The 13,884-nt window shown below is 38.3% G+C and overlaps 1 protein-coding gene across 8 annotated transcripts in view; it reads right to left on the bottom strand.

The window, feature by feature from the left end:
- Positions 1-13,884, bottom strand: part of Ipcef1 (interaction protein for cytohesin exchange factors 1) — a 166,012-nt gene that overhangs the window by 55,239 nt on the left and 96,889 nt on the right. For 3 of the 8 annotated variants that reach the window (XM_020185138.2, XM_074071996.1, XM_020185139.2), the window contains 2 exons: positions 11,040-11,079; positions 10,258-10,427 (listed from right to left, as the gene is read on the bottom strand). In XM_020185138.2, the coding sequence (XP_020040727.2) occupies positions 10,258-10,427; positions 11,040-11,079 (210 nt within the window). Of the gene's footprint in view, positions 1-10,257; positions 10,428-10,664; positions 10,961-11,039; positions 11,080-13,464; positions 13,762-13,884 lie in introns of those variants that run through there. The other 5 variants (XM_020185141.2, XM_020185140.2, XM_020185143.2 and 2 more) reach the window with 4 other exon arrangements.

Here is a 13,884-nt window from a genome sequence, read left to right as displayed (position 1 = left end):
AAAAAAAAACCCGTACAAACTTTTGTTCTTGTCATTGTTCTCTAAACAAAACAGCATAACAACTATTTACACAACATTTACATTTTTATTAGTATTATAATCAGCTAGAGATGATTTAAAGTCTACAGAAGATTATATGCAAATACTACACCATTTTGAACTTGAGCATTGAGGGCTTTGGTACCCACAGGGCATCCTGGAACCAGTTCCCCGAATATACTGTGGGACTACTGCATTTCCTGCTTTGCTTCCCCAATAAACTAAATCAAGATGCTATTCCCCTTGTGGAAAACATCCCCACTCATAGTTACCACAAACAGCACAAGTGTTCACCATTATAATAACCCTTTATTATTTCCCTCTAAAAATTCCAAGGACGTGACTACCTCACTGTCACACTAGGTGCTTTTGAAGTGGTGACCAAGAGGCTGCTGGTGTCCTACTCCACGATCTGTAAGTCAGCCCTCCTGGCCTGCCATTCTTACTTAGATTCTGCCATTCTCTCCCTCAAAATTTGCAGTCTTATTTTAGGTGAAATTATGTTACTCTATCAGGTAGTCTGACATACAAAGATAGCAATTACTTTCAAAAATGTCACTTTCAGAAATAACCAAGACGGCAGCCTCACAATTTAAAAGAAACGTGTGCTGTTCTCTGCAGTGTAAGATCCAGCCCTTGCACCTTGTGCACATGAGGGCCCCTCCTGGCATCAGCGCCACCTGCTCCCTTAGAAGCCTCTCACCTCAGAGGAGCATCTGCTTTCACCTTCACAGGTTGGTCCTTCAACAGAACAGTTCATATGAAAGGGAAGAAAGCAACAAATGGGAAGGGAGACTTTTAAGTAAAAGAAGTTTGATTAAATTTCATTATTACAGAATTAATAATGCCTCTTGCTATCCAATAAACCCCATCTACCAAACATGCTTAGAGCAATAAAGGATCACCACTTGAGAAAATTAAATGGTACGTTCCCTTTTGGAAATTAGGGTTTTGCACTTGCCAGTTGCTTTGCAGCTTGAACCATGCCTCTAGCCCTCTTTGCTCTGGTAATTTTGGAGATAGGGCTTGCTTTTTGCCCAGGCCAGCCTGGACCTCAATCTTACTACTTTAGGCTTCATGCTGTAGGTGGGATGACAGCATGTACCACCATGCCCAACTTTTTTCTGTTGAGGCAGGGTCTCTAGAGCTTTTTGCCCTAGCTGGCCTGGACTGGTGACCCTCTGGAGCTCAGCCTCCCAAGTAGCTAGGATTGCAGGTGTGAGCCTCCGGCACCCAGCTTATCTTCCCTTTCAATATTAGGGATTTAGAGTAATAAAAAACAAATAATAATAAAAGAATAAGGTTAAGTCTTTTTAAATCACAATATAACATATAATCTTGCCTTCACACAATGAACATTAAATCTTCAAAAACTTCAAGAACTTTCAAATCTCTTCAAGCTGTTTTAATCAGTTTCATGAATATTATTAAGATGACACTCAAGAACAAGCAACAGCAACGGGTATGATTTAAAAATATGAAACAGACATTTCTCCAAAAAAGACATACACATGGCCAGTTAGCACATGGGAAAGGTGATTCTGATCAATGTCATCTAGGAAATGCAAACCAAAAAGCACAGACAGAGACCTTCTCACACTCATCAGGGTGGCTACTATCAGAAGCAAATAAATAATATGCAATAAAAAAACAAACATTATTTGTACGTGAGCATGTAGAGAAATCAGGACCTTTGTGCACTATTGGTAAAAATGTAAAATAGAGCAAATATTAGGGAAAAAAGTAATGTTAAAAATAGAATTACTATATGATTCTGTAGTTTCACATCTAAGTATAAAGCCAATGAATTGGAAGCATGTCCGGGTTCTTACAAGCATCAATCACAATAGCCAAAAGGTGAAAAAGCTTCAAACACAAATGTCCATCAACGGCTATGAATGGATAACCAAAATGTGGGATGTGGATGCAACAAACTATCATTCAGCCTTAAAAAGGAAGGAAATTCTGACACATGGTATGACCTGGATGAACCTTGAAGACTTTGAGTTAAATGAAATAAGCTAGCATGATAAACACTACCTGATTATACGTAAATGAGGGATCTTATAGTAGTCAGATTCTAGAGACAGAAAGTTGAATGGTGGCTTCCAGGGACTGGGCGAAGGGAGAAAGACTTACTATTTAATTGGTAGAGTTTCCGTTTCGCAAGACAAGAAGAGTTCTGGAGAGGGGATGGTGGGGATGGTTGCAAAATAACTAAGTATACATAATGCCACTCACCTGTACCCTTAAAAATGCTTAAGATGGCAAAACTCATGTTGTGTGTATTTCATCACAACTTTAAACAATATCTTTTAAATTTGTTCCTACTATTCTAAAATCATTTTTGTCAGTAATGGATGAAACCACATCTGTCACAGTAAATTGTATAAAATTCAAAGTGGGGAAAAAAGTCAGTGGCTAATATGGTGTTGATAAGCACTATGGCTTTCTCAGGTGACAGCCATCTATTCACATTTCTGTGCAGCAGAGGAAAAAACAAAAGCCCGAGAGAAGGTAGATGGTTTGCCTAGGCTGGTCAGGCAGCTGTGGCGCCTGTCCTCCTGATTCTGAATCCAGGGATAGCTTCTACAATAGCATGCCATTTCCCTGTGCCCTTTTTGAAGACATTTTTTCAACATGTTCCCCGAAATTCTGACCTCCTAAAATACACAATCAAAAAACAACTTTACTATGTAAGCTTCCTTTTGAAATGTTCTTGAAAGATGCTGTATGGAAGATTAAACACAGCAGCAATGGCAGATGAGTTTATCAGCCAGTTCATTTGTGGAACTAGCTGCCCATGGCTTTTATGAGAGCATGCTCCAGAGGGACAATACATCTTCACATAAAGACTTCTCAGAAAAATCCTCAGATCAACCCAAAAGTTCTGCTCAGCTCACGGGTTAATTCGACCTCTGTTGCTCAGGGAATGTGTTCATAACCTCACCACTAACTCCTGAATCACCTGACCTCTTCCTCCAGTGCAAGAATCACTGTGTTGAAGAATTCCCCCTGCCTTTCTCTCCACTCCCCTGTCTGATGGTTTGAAATCATTCTTTGCCCAGGGCCAGTGGGCACCTTTTTTATAATCTCTAGCACAGATTAAGCCATAGTCACCAAAAGAAACCACTTCTACTATCTGAAAATCCTTAATACCATTCTGTATTCTACAATTGCAGTACTTCAAACAATCATACTTCTTTCTAAAGCATACATAAAATTGTTCTTCTTTGTATATATTCCTTTCATGTTTTTCTGTTGCTTTTATCTACATTTGATGTTCTCAAAGTACCTCAGAATTATGTAGAAATACTGTTCTTGGTCAATGTCTACTTACAAGAAAATGCATATAGAGAGAGTTACATTAGTGATGTCCATGTCAAAATATATTATATAAATATTAGTATATACTTACATATATTAGCATTTATACATATTGATATTTACAAATGTATTTATATATATAACATAAATACTTGAAAAGTTTTAGAATAGAAGGCATTCTGATTTTTAAATCCAATTGACAAATAAAATTGTCTTGATCCATGAATCATCATCTTAAAGTCAACTGGTGAGAAATAGCTACTGACATGTCATACTCTTCCCTGTCTATACCATCAAGATAACATCTTCTCATTCTCTTTTCTAACACAATTTCTAGGCTGGCAAAAAGTTCACCAATTTCATGTAACTGTTTAAATTATCCTCACTGAAGAAATGTTTAAAACACTGGAATTTTGTTTGAAAAACACTCAGAGGTTGGTTTTAGACCGAGACAATGATTATAGAATACAATGAACATGGAGAACCTCATTTTACTAGAATCTTGACGGGGGATATTTGAGGTGTTCAATAATGTTTTGACTATATAAATAATTATTTAAGTAATGTAAAAATTAAGTCATTCCCTCAAAAAATACTGATGTCTTAGTCTGTGTCTACTAGTTCTAAGGTGTACAGACACAGCTCAAATCAGACAAGAATATGTTCTCAGTACTTACATTGTATTTGATAAAAGAAACTTCCCAACCATGGCAAATTCACTCATTTTCTGAAAATATATACTACCAGATTATTACTGATGAAAGGTAAGAAGATTTAATATCTCTTTCCTGGGGAGAATTAACTCATTCTTTAATTTTCCTAAGCTGAAAGAAAGGCACCATATATTCACTGAAACTTTCAGGACAGTTGTCTCATGAATACAGAAATTCTGGCTTTCACGATACATTTTTCTATGAGGGTAAAATCCACCCTGTCTAAAGACTGATTCAATCTTTGCTATAAAGATTCTCATCAACCGATTCCATGAAATATGTCTTTCAAATCCAAAATCCTCTAAAATTTACATGAAGTGCTCAGACAACTAGTAATGAAAGGCATACAATGTAGACACTTGAATCTGCAGACACATGGATCCACTCAGCCCATAAGAGAGAAACACAACCACATTTACACATGCACGTTAGATTGTTAAAGAACTGAAAAGTCTGCATGCCATGTATTAAACCAATTACTAACCTGCAAACCTTATCAATTTACCTTTTACCAGAAATATAGTTGCTTATTACCATTACCAAGTTTTATGCACAGTACATAATTCTTTGTGCTTAGCTATGGTTTTATGGACTAATAGTAGGTTTGTTTACACCAGCGTCACCACAAACACATGAGTACTTGGTGCTAGGACTTCATGGCAGCTACAACGTCACTGGTGATAGGAAGTTTCCAGCTCCAGTATGGTCATCAGCTCCATTATGTGGACAGACCACATGGGGTACATGGTTGATTGAATGTTGGTATGCAATGCACGACTGTATATTATAAGGCCACATCTGCTTCCTAGTATTTAACCTAAATTATTTTTGCTGCAAAATGTTTACAAAAGAGTTGGGTGATTCACCAGGAGCCCCACAGCTCCTTTAAATTGTTACACAACAGCACAAATGGAATCAATAATCGGTTAGTTTACTAAAACCACCAGTTTCTAGCAATTTCATTCAAAAAAATTATAGTCAAAGCAAAAATAAACCAACAAAGTAAATGATAATGAATCAAAACTCTACATTTCAGCCACAACTCCACCTTAAATTTTCCCAGTCTCCCCAGGCTATGAAACTTGCAATCCTGACCTTAGCCTTAAATTTCGTGTCCTGTATCCAAGCACTCTCTATATGACACTCTTTTCATCAGCATAATGAGTCCCACATTTTCACTGTTAGCACTCTCACTCAGGAATCTGTGCCTGAGTGCCTGTGTTTTCTTACCATCTCCTACCTGGCTTTCAGACACTTTATCTCCACTCTCAATATGTTGCTATTACATTAATTTTTTCACATACCAATTTTCACTTACAGTTTAGGACTTTAGAGTGGCTCCCTACTGCCTGTTGGGTCACGTCCCCATCCATGCACTATGTGACCAAGGCACCCATATATTGATCCTGAGCCACCTCACAAAGGAGAAGTCACTCAGTCTACAGAAAAGAGCCCGATTTTGATGTTGGAAGATGCTGGTTTTAAACCCAGCTCTGCCATTTTTTTTTTTTTGAGGCTTTGAGCAAATTCCATAAATTCCTTGTGCTTCAGTAGACTCACTTGAAAAATAGGAATAATAAAACACGTATTGCTTGGTTATTATGAAAATGCAATATAATGCCTAATGCAGTGACTTGGTGCAGCTCCTTTACACTTTCATGCCCTTGTTTACATTTGTACTCAAACTGGAATGCCCATCGCCCTTCCCTCACCTTCTCAGAACTCCTACTAAGGTATTAGCAAGGCTGGAACAGCTGTGTAGGATCTACTTAGGATTATAGGATCTTTCTAGCAAATTCCAAATTGCACCTTTTTCCTGTATCTGTGTTTAAGAATAGAGGTGGAAATTTCCACACCTGGACAATTATTGGCCTTATGATCCCATCTCTCAAAACCTACCTGGGCAATATAAATGCTGATATTAACAAATTTCAGCATTTATTGACAAGTAATTACTAACCAAGTGCCTGTTAAATGTCAGGCAGTGAGTAAGGTACTAACAATAGAGATTAGTATCAATTATGAAAAACAAGAGTCTGACAAACATGTACAAAAAACAAGATGAATATGACAATAAAATAATATAAGATGCTCAGGGAACAGACAGAGGTGGCCAAGTTTAGGCCAGAGGATAAGGTAAATCCATGTGGAAGAAGAACTATAAAACTAAAATTTAAGTTCTTCATATAAGGAAGAATAAGCTTGATGGAATTGGGTGGAAGAAAGACTTCAGGGCATGGAGACAAAGTTTTCTGAGCTGAGAAACAGTGCACAGGCTTATGGATAGCAAGTACATGTGACAGCAGGAATCAAAAGCTCCACAACTGAAGCTAGAGTTGGGGTGGAGAATGTGGGAAAGGAAGAAAAGTATAGCTTAAGGGGACCCCTTAAGCCAGGAACTAAGTTTGTACCTTATCCTAAGAGTAAAGAAAAGTAAGAGTGTGGATTTTAATTTCAGGATTTTTAATGAACTAGGATTTGTGTGGCTATTAAACTTACATATGGCTTTGAAAAACTTGGCATCCAATTGTGTGTGCTGTGACACATACTAAGCTATAAAATGTGAAGTGAAAAGTGCCAGGTGACCTTTCTCAAGGAAGTCTGGGTAAGTGTAGTTGGAAGTAGCAAAGTATGGGGAAAGAAGAAGGTGCACAGTGAATGGATTACTGGGTGACAGCATCAACAAAAGCCCAAGAAAAAAAGCAGGGATGGTGTGGTCTCCTCAGGCAACATAGGGAGTAAGAGGACCAAGCAAGTAATCCAGAGGGATCACTAGTAATCTACCAGAAGAAATGCCCTAGATTTCAGAGCAACACTCTGTTCCTACGAAAGGTGGAGAATAGGGTTGTCTTAATGGTGCCACTTATTCTAGTCTCCAGAAGGAGTCAGGCTGGCAAGTCATGGACTTAGGAACCAAGGGGATATGAACATGAGGATGTCTCTTCCACTTACCATTTGTATGGCTTGGGCAATGTATACAATTTATCCAAGTCTCAAGCTTCCCAACTTTCAGAACAGGGTGACAATTACTGCCTCTGAGAGTGTTTCCTAGAAGTAAGGCACCTAAAATGTCCTTGGTTTACAGCAGACCTTCTGTAAGAGATGGTTCTTACCATGATGCAATCATTGCTGGTACCTCTCAGCAAGGTACCAGCTATATACCTTGGGCTATAATTGAAGTTCTATACCATAGGTCTTGCTCTTCTGAGAGAGGAGAGGATACAGAAGGTAAAATAAGAAATCTGCTCATCAGGCATAGGTACCTTAGGAGAGACTGTTGAATCTGAACTTGGGCTGGAGGGGTGGGGCAGTATTGGCATTTGAACTCAAGCCCTCATGCTTGCTAGGCAGACAATCTACCACTTGAGGCATTCCCTCAGCCCTTTATGCATCTTAGCTGTTTTTCAGATAGGGTATCCCACTTTTTACCTGGGGTTGATCCTCCTACCTATACCTGCCAAATAGCTGGGATGACAGACTAATGTTTTGCCCAGGCTGGCCCTGAACTACAATCCTCTGGATCTCCACCTTCCAAGTAGCTGGGATTATAGACAGTAGCCAGTGCACCTGCCTCTGAATCTAAATTCTTTCAGTGACAGAAAATAAGTGAATGTTTTAGCTTGAGGATATGTGGTTAGCTCCTATTTCACAGTTGATATTCACACAAATAACAGGGATATGACTGCTAATTAAGTATTTACTGAAGCCCTTTTGTCCCACATCAAATATATAATTAAGATGCCAGGGTGTGTGTGTGTGTGTGTGTGTGTGTGAGAGAGAGGGAGAGAGAGAGAGAGAGAGAGAGAGAGAGAGGAGAGAAAGAGTAGAGGAGAGAGACAGAGATAGAATTCCTCTACAGAAAGGTTCTTCTGTAATGCACCACTAGTTTGGTTCATTAGTTCCCTGTCCACACAACAGCAAGCTTATTCTCCATCTGAAGTTGCTAGTCTTTCTTCAAGGACATGACTGGCAATATGCACATTGCTGCCTACATCTGCATAAACCACGTCAGGATGGATGCCTGCGTGTGTCTGAGCTTCTGTCCTTTTCCTCTCTGTCTCTCAGCTAACGCTGCTGCTCCCTGAGGAAGACTGAGATTCCTAATCCCTAAAATAAGAAAGGCCTGCACCCAAAGGCAACTTACCACTCCTCCCAGAGAAGCATAAGCCAAATAAGCTGAGGAAGGCAAAGGAGCCAAGTCTGTAAATACCTGAGGTTGCAGGACTTCCTTTAAATTCTATAAAGGACAAGGAAAGCATCCAGAACATATTTGCCAAATAATTTGACTGAGAAGATAAATTTACTGATTAAATCTGAGCTTTATTTCTTCCTGTAGACGTGCCATGCTCAATCAGCACCCAATCTATCCAATAGCCTCCGGAAATTCCCCCCAAGCTGCTACAAGGTACCTCTGTAAGTCCTCCCAACTTAAAAAAAATATGCATGGGACGATCACTTGGCACAACTCCCCAAGAGCAAGAGCCTAAAGTAACAGGAAACAAGAAAGAGAAATTTATATTCATCTTAATTCCTCTTAAGAAGGAAGCTTTATTTGTTTAAGAAACCTCCCTAATAATAGGTCACTGCAATTTGGGTAAAACTACTCCATACTGAACAAGATGAAGATGTATCCAGGATAGGAGGAGATGAAAAGTGAGAGCAAGGACACAGTGAAAGATTAGACTTCCACTGTGACTTTCCAAGGTGACTTTCTGGTGAATCTTTATCTTTCATAAAGTTGTCAAAATTCACCAAATGCTTACAGAAATGTATTTTTACTTTTTTTTATGTGTATACTAATTGTATAAAGTGGTTTCATTGTAATACACTTTGATCAAACTCACCCCCTCTATAACTCTTTCTTCGGAAATGTATTCTGATAGAACTTGATCAAGATTTGTGCCATGTTTTGCATGGGATGAAACCAAAGCAGTAGTCTTGGGAACTGTGGTAAAGAGAGAACCTGGGGAGTGAGCTGATTTCAGAGCAACGGCATTGGATTTGGATTCAACTTAACCAAAGCTTTAGAAGGTGCCCACGGTCATATATTAGCACATATTTTTATATAGTTTTTTTGGTAATGAAAACAATTTTAAACTAGTTGCCAATAATGACAAGTTTTGTCACCTAAAACATTGACTCACTTACTTCACATTATTTATAAAGTGACCTGACTTACACCACTACTGTTTTTAGTAATGGGTATGTACAACTCAGTTTAAAAGAATAGTGTCGCATAAATAGAATTTTTCTGGCTCATGGTCAATTCCTAAGTACATTTCCCTTAAGTGATTAAAAAAAACTTAGACACTCATCTTCACTACATTACAAAGAGACTGAAGCTCTTCAAGACAACAGTGGACTCTCCTGGGTCCCGTGGAGAGAAGTCATTCCTGGAAAACTCTTTACTTATTCAACATTCAACTACATCACTATTTCAAAATGTTTCCATAAGAGACAGCACATGTCTAACACTAACTTCATTTCCAGCTCTTTTCAACTGAAAACTAACCTGTGAAGCCCACCTCAACAATAGGTGACTATTAAAGGATAAATTAGGCAAATATATTAGGGTGTGCTGGTCACACACCCGTGCTTTAACGCCATCACAGAACAGGAGACACCAGTTGCCAACACAAGGCTAGCACACAGGTTAGGATTCCAACCCAGTTAATAAAGACCTAAGAGGGAAAGACAGGGAAGACAGTAGTAGAGCAGGAGAAATGGAAATAGCTTCTCTGAACTGAATCTCTTTGTACCTTTCATAGGTGGCAATACTGAGTCCCTCTTTAGTACAGACTTTAGCAACGTAAGACTCCCCGAGTAACTGATGTTCACCAAAACCATAAAACTATCAGAATCTCTCTTAAAATAATAACATTAATAGAAGCCCAAAATCTCCATTACTGTGCATATAAATTTGAGCCTCCCTTTTTGTTCCTCCCCAACCAGACAGTAGTCAAGTAGTCAAGTCTCCTAGGTAAAATACAATAGAATAACCTACATATCTACTGGACCAGAAATGGTTTCTATAACAAATTTGTTTATTTGCTTTACTCCAAGCCCCAGAAGGCAGTATTTGCTGTCCCACAGGAATCACCTGATCTGTGCTATATAGTCCACCCTCTGGTAAAGAGGCTGGGGACAAAAGAAGGAAGGGGACAGGAGGAGGACTTACCATTTGATTGTTATACCAGTACAGCGACGACCCCTTCAGCACCACCCAGAACTTTTTCCATTTGTTGCTTAGGAAAGTTCCCTTTTCCTTTTTCTTATACAGCCACCCTTGGCAGTCCGCATGTCCCAGGTCTTTACATGATATCCTCCTCCGACTCATCGTGAAAAACCCTGCAATAGTTCCATGAAGAGGTAAGTTCACCTGATTTATGTGACAGAATAAAAGGAAACTTTTCATTGTTTACCTTCCTGGAGGTACATTTTTTCACCAAGATTTATGCAAAGTGAATGCAACAAAAGAATCATGTAGCTGTTTTATTTTAAAATACATTTGATGCGTAGAAGGTTTAAGATATGGCCAAAGAGGCAGTGAGACTAACATGCAAATATTGGTCTAAGAATATTCACCAAGAACAAGTTGGAAACACTAAAATCTCCAGGCTGGCAGGCACATCATTGCAGCCCCATGGCTCCTTCCAATAATAGCAGTGTAGTTATGCAAGCAGGTGGAAGGGTTAAAGCCCCCCCTAAAAACACAGCGACTTCCCGACTCAGTGCCAGCTCTTCTAGGCTCTATTGACACATCATGAGGGATTAATCCAAATGAACAGCAAGCCATCATTTCTTAAAATCAATCCAAAAATAACCAAAAAATGAATCTGACATCCACCTTCTGATACCAACATTCAGACAGACAAAAATCTGATCCCCCAGAACGCATCTAGGAGAAAATCCACACTCACGTTCACAAGAAGAGGACAAAGACAAAAGAAATCTAATTACCTTGAGTTTTCTTCCTCTGCTTCTGACGCAAGGGGACCTGCTGAAAATGCAGGAAGGAAAGAAAAGAGGAAATTTCTGATTGTGTTGTAACATTTGTAAAGAGAGAAGGCGGGAGGAGGTGGCAGTGTTTATGAGCAGGGTGAATTCTAAAAAAAACTCTTCAAGCGGAGCTAAAGGGGAGCTACTAGCTGAGGCACAAAATGTGCTAGTTAGAATCAATATACATGGAGCTGAACCTGAAAAAAATGTAGCAGGGTATTTGTCACTAATGTTTCCTGTTTCCACCCACAGGCAGCTCTCACTACTACTTCAGTTATGATGGCTCCGTGTGGCTCGGTATTCACAGAAGTTTTTAAAAAATCACAAAACATTTCTTATTTTACATTTTTGTGAGTGAAGGAACACTATATCTGCTTCTCTTCTTATCATTTCTAGAGAATGAAGATTGTTTAAATAAACCTGAAGCTAATCATTGCAATCTCAAAATATTGCAAGTTCTCATGGATACTAAGTTCACCGTCCAGCTACCACTTAGGGTTCCACTTAAACCACTTGAATTAAATATCCCAAAGAAAGAAATTCTGTTATCTCTTTTCATATAAGCTCAGTGATTTTTCAACCCTCCTGACCAAGAAATCTTTATTTGCAGGCAAATTTCTTATTCTGTCTTATCTCTGAATATTTCTCACGTTTTATAGAAAATAAATTAGTTACCATATCATTCTGTACTAGCTCTTCAAATATTCAAATCAGGCATAAAATATGTCTGAAATACATATATTTTTACACAATGCATGTTAAACACTTCATGAAAAATCAGACTACCAGTAAAACTAGGAAAGAAACTTCAAATCACTGTGTATGTGTGTGTGTGTGTGTGTGTGTCGAGAGAATTTCAGTATAAGTAAATTTCATTTTTCATCTTTAATATCTGGACTGAATTTCCTCAGGTTTAAATAACTTGCCTTTATGTTAACAAGTGGAGAATTTTTTCAAAAAAATTTAAAAGCATCCAATTGAAAAGTAGTTGTACTACTTGGTAGGTGAGGTTATAAAATATTATGGTATTTGAATGCATCTGGCTAGTATCGACGTATCCATTGCTCTAGTAACGACTGCATGTGATTCTAGTGTAAGTCTGAAGACAGACCATGGTAAACATTGGGATTAGGATAGAAATTTTAAATCCAGAGACCCAGAATTCATGGCTGTCAATGTGCACGTGTGTAACCCAGGGAAAAGTCACTACGAACCTCCTTCCTTAATTGTAAAATCAAGATGTTTACAAGAATTCTAATCCTGCAAGTCTCAAAAAGCTTTGACAAAATTTATTTGTGAAAATGCACTGATAATTAAAAAACATAACTTCAGATAATTATATGCAAAATATCATTGAGATATATATAAGCAAATACTTCATATCTAACAAACAAAAATCCTATATTGTTTAAGATAAGTATGACTTGTGTTTCCTTCAGCAATGATAACGAAGTTAAACTTAAATTATATTTTCCTAAGGAATATATATACATATATACACATATATGTGTGTATATATACATATATATGTAGCCTATGAAATTCTGCATTCTTTATTTTATGACTGTCCCATCTAAACATGGATCATTGATTAATTTCTTTGGTGATAAATGTTAAGCAAAACTAGACATGTCACAGTCATGGCAAGTTACTTAAATCTGAACATGTTATCATGGAAAGTAGAGGTTAGAATAAGCTCTACTTCACAAATCATCTCACACACTGCCTGCTTCTGGTCTAAAATTTCTACCATTCCTCAAATAGCCTCCTGATATCTTTTTGGCTATGCCAATTATCTGAGATCTTTAGGATCCAATTAGTAGCCATTCACAAAATATTTCTGCCCAAATATATATGACATTTGACTAACTAAAACAGCCGAGAGCCAGAACTCAACACAAAGAAAGCATGTGAATTTGAAAGAGGAATTTTGGGGAATCTATGATTCCACAAGAGCAATTAAAACTAAGAACCAGGGAGTAGGAAAAAAGAGGAGTTATCCAGAGTCATTCCTAGGGGGTTCCACCCCACCCCAGCTGAGCAGGGTGAAATTATATCATTTCAAGCAAAAAGAGAAGCTTAAAAAAGAACAAGCAAGTGAGAAAAAAATCCCTAGAGAAAGCTATGGAGTCTGCAAAGGGAGGTGGAGCCATTCCTTCCATGGCTCCTGACTGACTACTAGTCAGGCTCCTGTGCCCATCTGCAGTGTGCTCCCAGTGAAAGTGGGGGCTATCCAGCTCCACCATGAATGCGTACGCTAATTCCTGAGAAGGCCCCAAATCAAACTGTGGGCTCTGTCTCTGTGTTGACCAGTCTTGAGTCTATAGCCAGATTATCATACCAAGGCTGGGATGAAGTGGGAGTCCAAACCAAAACAATACAGTACCTCAGAGTGACATCTTTTTCAGGCTTCTTTGAAGGAGAGCTACTTAGTGAATCAAACCTGCTCCGATGGTACTTCTAAAGTAAATTATTAACGGTTCAAGCTGTTTTCCCTGGCCAGAAACAAATACATATCATAGAAATAACAAATTCTAGGGAGTTTCAGTTTCACTTGGTATATATGAATTTGAAACCTAAATTGGCCTATATGAAAGAATGAAAACAATCTTTTTGAACTTTAGTGAGTTTAAGACACATTTTCCTCCTCACAACAGGAAGTAGAACCCACGAACTAGTCAGTTTCAAGAACCTGATGTGGTTTTCTTCACTAGGTAGGTGAAAAAAAGTAAGCAGACAGTTGAACATTTTATGAGACAATTTTTAAGAGGGGGATTATAACTTGCTATCACAAATACTCAGAGTC

This window comes from Castor canadensis, chromosome 1 (assembly GCF_047511655.1).
Source record: "Castor canadensis chromosome 1, mCasCan1.hap1v2, whole genome shotgun sequence".
In the NCBI taxonomy this organism is placed as follows: domain Eukaryota; kingdom Metazoa; phylum Chordata; class Mammalia; order Rodentia; family Castoridae; genus Castor; species Castor canadensis.
Note: the sequence above shows the minus strand (reverse complement) of the source record. Positions and strands in the feature narration are given on the sequence as shown.